The 7536-nt window shown below is 49.4% G+C and overlaps 1 protein-coding gene across 5 annotated transcripts in view; it reads right to left on the minus strand.

Annotated features, from left to right (window-relative positions):
* Positions 1 to 949: 949 nt before the first annotated feature.
* Positions 950 to 7536, minus strand: part of Smug1 (single-strand-selective monofunctional uracil-DNA glycosylase 1) — a 10262-nt gene continuing 3675 nt past the window's right edge. Inside the window, exons 2-4 of one of the 5 annotated variants that reach the window (XM_021216791.2) lie at positions 5751 to 5817; positions 5219 to 5520; positions 950 to 3826 (exon numbers count right to left, since the gene is read on the minus strand). In XM_021216791.2, coding sequence (XP_021072450.1) covers positions 3275 to 3826; positions 5219 to 5509 — 843 coding nt within the window. In that variant the 5' untranslated portion in view covers positions 5510 to 5520; positions 5751 to 5817 and the 3' untranslated portion in view covers positions 950 to 3274. Of the gene's footprint in view, positions 3827 to 5218; positions 5521 to 5719; positions 5895 to 7536 lie in introns of those variants that run through there. The other 4 variants (XM_029531103.1, XM_029531106.1, XM_029531104.1 and 1 more) reach the window with 4 other exon arrangements.

Here is a 7536-nt window from a genome sequence, read left to right on the forward strand (position 1 = left end):
ATCTTTATTGTCAGGACTGGCTTAAATACAAAGAAGGGTTCCCAGCATTCCCCTGAGTCCTTAGAAGTTGCCACGGCGTTCTNNCNATGATGGGCAGTCCTGGCAGTGGCGGGCAGGTGTCCGATGGTGGCGGTGGGCGGTTCGAGGACGCTGTGTTCCGGCTGGTCTGGTGGGCTCCTGGTCTGGTGCGCTCCGGCTGCGTGATTCCCCGTGTGCCTGTAAAAGGCAGGACCCAACAGGATACTAGGATTCCAGCCGCCACTTCTGCCATGAGGCAAGCTGGATTTCTTTGCCACACACCTAACATGGATGGACCATGCATCCGAGGGCAGAAGCAATGCGCCAAGTGACCATGGGTTGGAAATGCTCAACCTGTGCGCCAAAATAAACTGTTTCCAGACTAGGAACGTGGCTCTCTGACGTTTGCCTGCTTGGGGTCCTTCATCTGTGGGCTTCTATCAGTTGTTTTTCTGTGTGTGTTCTGACTCTCCTCATTGGACTCTAAATTCTCAGAGTAGCTTAGTGGTCAGGAACCTTCATGAGCTGGATCTTATTCTACACTTTTTCTCCCACCTGGCCAAGGCTTCACTAATCTGCTTTTCCCCTTGAACGTGATGATGCCCTCTTCTACGCTATGACTTTCCCAGTCTTCAAGGCCACCCCCCACTAGAGCTTCTTACCACCTCAGCTAAACATGCAAGGGTGCAGCAACTTCACCTCCGTAGAGTCCACAATGCTACCACAATGCCTCATCCTTAGCAGTAACTGCAGGAAGGCCAGGACCACAGTGTGTGATGGTGTGGTGCCCTGAAGTAGTTCTGACAGTGACTACCTGGAGTCCAGATTAGGGAGGGCCCCTAATATGGCTTATTTCACTTCAGATACCAGCTGCACTTCTGACCAAGAGTTCCCAGAAATCCTTTGGCTTCAGTAATTTGCAAAACAAAACTCAGGGGGGGAAAAACACTGTGTTTATTTATTTATTACAACTTATCACAAATACAAATCAAAGGATGTAGCTCCGTGATAGAATAGTGCATGCTTCCCATCCACAAAGTCCTGGGTTCAATACCCAGAACTCCAAAATGACACACAGGGCATATGAATGAATGAATACACAAACCAGCACCAAATACCCATAAAGAAACACACATATACATGTGTTCACCAGCCAGCAAGCTTAGCAGAAACTCAGTGTCCAAGAGAGCTGGTCAGGGTCACTACAGAGGAATAACAAGTTGAGATCATAGGCTATGTAGCTGAACTCAATCTCTATCCTTGTCCCATTTTGGCATTCAGGCTGAGCCCCAACCCTCAATGCATACGGCTGGCCTTTCTGGAGGGTTGGCCTCCATCCTGAGTCAAGGCTCAACAAATCCTGGAATGCTCTGAGGCCCCAACATGAATAATTACAACACTTCTATCACTGGGGAATCCTCGAAGATTTAATCTCCCTCTCTGGAGCTGAGATAGAAATACACTAATTTTTAGAATGCTGGAGACGACTTGTATGCCAGGAGATAGGAGACCACATGTCTTCACTAAGATGGCCCCAAGGCCTGCCCTCACTGTGGCTCACTTTCCAGCCCTTACCACGGATCCATCCAACCAACCATTAAAGAGGCAGATGAGACACCCGCTCCCCATTGTTCCCAACAGTACCCAAGTACCTGATGATCTTCAGGACAGGCCCCTACCAAACCCCCTGCAGCTTGGCTAGGGCAATCAGAGGTCTCTGTCACCCCTCCTCAAGCTTCCTGAGAAAAGTTTTTGCAGACAGTGAATAGGTAAGAAAAGGGAGGAGATAACCTAAAATCATTCTCCCTCCAATGAAATGCAGGAAGAGGGGAAAGAACCAACACAAGGCTTAGGGGTCTTTAATGCTTAGTCTGAAAAGTCAGAGGCTAAGTTTCTCGTAACATTGGTCGTTCTCCAGCGAGCGGGGTTATAGGCAAAGGTCTTCAGAGTGGACGGGGAATTCCCTTGTAGTGCATTGATACACCCCACCTCAAAGGGAGGTGAGCAGAAAGAGTGTGTAGTGAGGACCATATGCCAGCTTTTTGCAAAGCACTCTGCAGTGTTATCTCAGTTGATTCTCACCCCTCACACCAGTGCCAGGAGGCAGCACCCCCCCCCCCTTTTTTAAAAAAGGATCTTGGTGCTTAGAGAGGTTGCTCATAAGCAGGTTGAGCAGGGCAGCGCATCCTTTTAATCCCAGCGCTCAGGAGGCAGAGGTAGGCAGATTTCTTGTGAGGTCAAAGTGGAGCTGGTCTACGTGAGTTACAGGCCAACACAATGAGACCTTGTTTCGAAATTTAAAAACAGATAGACAACATTAACAGAAACAAAACAGAGGATTTTTTTTTTAATATAAATTCTCTGAGTTTGAGGCCAATCTGGTCTACAAAGTGAGTTCCAGGACAGTAAGGGCAACACAGAGAAACCCTGTCTCGAAAAACCAAAATAAATAAATACATTTTTTTTTTTTAAAGTTCATAGGCCTTATAGGGAGCAAAGAAAGGGGAGAGATGAAAATCTAGATCTTTCCTAGTCTAGACACACAGAAGTCTCGCTCAGATACAGCTCTGGTCTCCCTGAAGAAGTTCACTTTTTTATTACTTATTTACTTACTTATTTTTGAGACAGAGACTAATGTGTTCCAGGCTGGCCTTGAACTCAATATGTAGCTGAAGGTGGCCTCGAACTCCTGATCTTCCTGCCTCTGAGTGCTGGGATTACAGGAGTGTGACAGATGATCTGTAAGGATGAGCAGTGATCCTGGAAAGACTGTGCACTGACTGGGGAAGAGGACCAAGAAAAGGAGGTTGGACTCCATCAGTGTACACTGAATGCCTGTGTGGAGACATCACACTGAACCCCACTAGTATGTAGTTAGTGTCAAAAAAAGGCTGAGGTAGATCAGCATTAGAGAACATTTCTAGTGTACATGACACAATGCCAAACATGATGCCAATAAAAAGCAAAACAGGAAAGATTAAATAAAAACCATCTTTCCTCCAAAACTGTGAATATGACTTCAGACATCCCGACCTAGGACCCTCTGCACACAGGGGTTCCCAAGGCAAGGATGTGGTAGGTGGAGTGCAAAGGCCCAACCCTCTGCTGATGCCGTGCATGACCAGACACTGGAGACAAAAGGGTGAGAGGCTCAAGGGAAGGGGAAGACAGCAGGAGAGCTGCCCACCCTGGGCCATTAGAGGACAGTCCAGCAGGCTGAAGGCAACACGGAGCCCAGCAACACTGGCTGGGGTCTCTACTGTGTAGGCCTGGCTGAACCCTCATCCGTTAGCAGAGGCAGCAGCCCCAACTCTTGGAGTCTTTCCCGGGCTGCTGCCTCCCAGCCTTTGTTGGCCTGTGCACTTCGAGGAGATGGATGCAGGAGCCCCTCCACCTGCACCTCCGGGGTCAGCCCTGCTAGAGCTCTTCGGGCTCGCTGCTCTGCCAGCCGCCCCACTCCCACTACCAGCCGCACCCCTAGCAGCTGCACCTGCCGGCAGAGGGCTGCATCGCAGATCGACAGCAGCTGCTCCCGCTGCTTGGCGGGCAGCTCAGCTGGGGTAAGGTTTCGTCCACTGGGAGCCAAGAAGAGTAGAGGACACAGATTGTGGACAAAGCAATGCCGGAAGAAGACTTGAGGCTGTCCGCAGAGGGTCCGGAAAAAGCCCCAGAATCGGGCTCCGCTCACCTCTGACTGTGGGCACTCCAGTCCCAACACTGGTCGCTTGGGGTGCTCTTGTGGAGGGGTCAGCACAGGGCCTCCAATGCCCAACCAGTCCCGGACCACATTCACTTCCCCAAAAGGTACCTGAGGGAAAAGACAGACGCAAGGGGCTTCAGGCTGGAGATCTGACCCTTTCTTCCTATCTTTCCACCTACCATGATGGTCTCGACTGCCCCTACAGATCTGTGTTAAGGACTCTCTGCCCTGTGGTTTGCCTCTGTCCATTTTCCTCCAGTGTTTCCCACCGTGGACCATGACCAGAAGAAACTGTGTGCCTCTGCTTCCTCTAGGCGCTGGGACCAAATACTGGCAGAACACTGGGGCATTTGGCCCTACAGAAGGCGTGATGATTCTAATACTGGTGACAGACAGATCGCCAGGGTAAAAGAATATAGGACAGGCTGACCACTGATCTCTGGGTACCCTCCTTGCCCCAGGCCTCAGGCTGTCATTTCCATCGATCATCATTGATCACCTTTCATCACTCAGTTGGGGTCAATAAAAGCGATTGAGCCTCCTGCCCCAAGGCTTCCTTACCTCCCCCATCTACAACTTGCCCCTACTGAACAGCAGTCACTCATCCCAGTCCCTCAGGGAAAACAGGCAGCCCTAAGCCTGGCTGTTCCCTTTTGGAGACCTAGGGACTTGGCAGCAGAACGCCCTGCAGCACCTATACACCCATCTTACCCCCACCAGTCTTCCTGAGGTCCCAGAAATCCCAGCCCTTCTCCTGACGCCAACCACACGCTAGGGACAAGGGAGATCCGGCAAGGCAAGGTATAGGGCAGGATGACGGAAGGAAGGGCTCTCAGAGGCAATTAGTGGAAAGCTCACAGGGGAAACGGAACTACCGTTAATGTGCTTGGTTAACTATGAACGGAGAAGCGCTTGAGACCACAGGAGCCAGTGTGTGTCCTGCAGGGGATGGGGCGTGGCACCCACCCATACCCCAGCCAATTACATATTCCTCCTCTACAGCCCACATCTGTTAACATTCTGTCTAAACTCCACCCACACAGTTACCTAGCAACAGCCAGGTATGCTTCTCCCCAGTTACCTAGCAAAAGCCAGGTAGGCCTGACCCACTATAAAAGGGGCTGCTTGCCCCCTCCTCCCTCTTGATCTCTTGCTTCTCTCTAGTTCTTGCTCTCCCCTTCCCCATTCCCTTCCCTTCCCCCTCTATCCACGTGCTCATGGCCATGACCGGCCTCTACTTCTCTACTCTCTTTCTGCCTTTCTCTGCCTCTACTACCCTCTTAACTCCTCTCCCCGTGCCCTGAATAAACTCTATTCTATACTATACCTTTATGTGGCTGGTCCCTCAGGTGGAAGGGATGCCTTGGCATGGGCCCACTGAGACATCCCCTTCCCCCATACCTCACCACACCCCTATAGAACATATTTTTCTCTCTATCTTTTTATAAACACATCAACATCCACCTCAGAAACACCCAACAGAGAAAGCCAGTCCTTTACCCCAGTTTGGGCCATGCCAAAAGGTCCTGGGTTCATGCCCAAGAACAGCACCTCCTTGGGGCCTTGGCAGTAGCGAGTCACGTAGTTCCGGTGTGGCTCCCAAGCATAATCCACCGGGTTATAGATGACGCCCACAGGCTCTGGGAACTGCAGCTGGCTCAGCTCAGCATTGAGCCGAAGCTCCTCCTCCAGGAAGCCCTCAGCCAAGCTTCGCGTACAAGGCAGAGGCTCCATCAGAGCACTTGCAGGCTTGTGGATAAGCCCCAGTGGGAAAGTCTGGGATGCAGCCATGCTGTTGTCACCTGGAAAAGAAGGGGGCAGCATTTCCTTCAACCCCAAACCAGTGTTAGGATCTGTACTAGCTGGGAGCTCCTACTGCCATTTCCTGGGCTCAGAAGAAACCCTGTCAGTCACTACAAGCTCACTTTCCTGGTAAAGAAGGAATTTTTTTGCTCCCCACCTCCGGAGCCCTCCCTCTTTCTGATACATCAAGCATCCTACCTTAGCTACTAGTCTTGTTGATACAAAGTACCTGCAAAGGCAAATTGAAGGATTTATCTCATTTCTCTGAGAGTACAGTTCATCACGGTGGATCGTGGCTGCAGGAGAAAAACACATGGCAGTTGTAGTCAAAACTCAGAAAGCGGGCTGGTGAGATGGCTCAGCGGGTAAGAGCACCCGACTGTTCTTCCGAAGGTCCTGAGTTCAAATCCCAGCAACCACATGGTGGCTCACAACCACCCACAACGAGATCTAACTTACTCTTCTGGAGTGTCTGAAGACAGCTACAGTGTACTTACATATAATAAATACATAAACCTTAAAAAAAAAAAACTCAGAAAGCAATGGATGCCTATACTAAACTATATATATCTCTCTCCCTGAACAACCTTCCCCATGGTTTTATGAGACTGGTTCTCACTATGCAACCTTGGATGGCCTGGAGTTTGATATGCTGACCAGGCTAGCCTTGAACTCATGGAAGTCCTCATGTCTCTACCTGGTATTAAAGGTGTGTGTTATCACCCCTGGCTAGAGTTCTTCTTTTTATGCTGTGCTGGCTATTTTTATGTCAACAAGCTAAAGTCATGTTGGAAGATGGATCCTCAATTGAGAAAATGCTCCCACCAGGCTGGCCTGTGGGGAAGCACCTGTGGTGTGTTAGTTACCCTGACTGGTGATTAACCTGGAAGAGCTCACTGTGGGCAGTGCCAGCCCTGAACTGATGAACCTGGTTTCTGTAAGAGAGCAGCTGAGCAAGCCATGGGAGCCAGCCAGGAAACCACATCTCCATGGCTTGTGCTTCAGCTCCTGCTTCTAGGTTCCTGCTTTGAACTCCTGTCCTGACTTCCTTGATGATAGATTGTGATATGGAACAGCAAGCTAAAACAAACCCCTTAGTTGCTTTCGGTCATGGTGTTTTATCCCAGCACTAGAAACCCTAAGACAGTCCAGGACCCCAGCCAATGGATGGTACCACATACATTTAGTTCAGGCTTTCTCGTCTCAGTTAACCTAATTTAGAAACCCTTTCACAGACCATGCCCAGAGATTCATCTTCAAAATGATTCCAGATCTGTCAAGATGGCATAGATATTAACCCTAATAGTACCCTCATCCCAACTCTTCCATTAGGTGAGGCCAGAACCACCAGATCTTAGGCCATGCTGAACACAGAGAACATTCTTTCTTAGTTTTCTCTGCCTTTCTCCCTTAGTTTTCTCTGTTTTTCCCCTTCAGTATTGAGTTAAACCTCAGTTTTCAACCGTGCTAGGCAAGTGCTCTACAGTCCTAATCCTTTTTACATATTGATGGGCGGGGAGTGAAGTGCATGGGGGTGTGTCTCATAAAGTTACTCAGACCAACCTTGAATTTACTCTGTAGCCTAGGCTGGTCCTGAATTGGTAATCCTGTTGACACAGCCACTGAAATAAATGGGATTACAACCTACATAAGCAGGCAGGTCTACTTAATTTCTTTCCTCTCTTTTGTGTGAGTGTGGGGAGGGGTACAATTCTTTAAAAAAAAAGAAGTGCCAGGCATCATGATAATGCCTTTAATCCCAGCCCTTCTGAGGCCGGTGGATTTCTGAGTTTCAAGGCCATCCTGGTCTACAGGATAGCCAGGGCTACAGAGAAGAGAGACCCTGTCTCAAAATACACAACCCCCACAAAAAAAGGTATTTGTGTGTATGTGTGTGTGTACACTAAATATTTATGGTGATAAAGGAGGCCAGAGAAGACATTGTAACTGCCCTGGAACTGGAGTTACAGAAAGTAGAAAGTTGTTGAGCTTAAGAGGGTGCTGGGAACTCAACT

This window comes from Mus pahari, chromosome 17 (genome assembly GCF_900095145.1).
Source record: "Mus pahari chromosome 17, PAHARI_EIJ_v1.1, whole genome shotgun sequence".
NCBI lineage: Eukaryota > Metazoa > Chordata > Mammalia > Rodentia > Muridae > Mus > Mus pahari.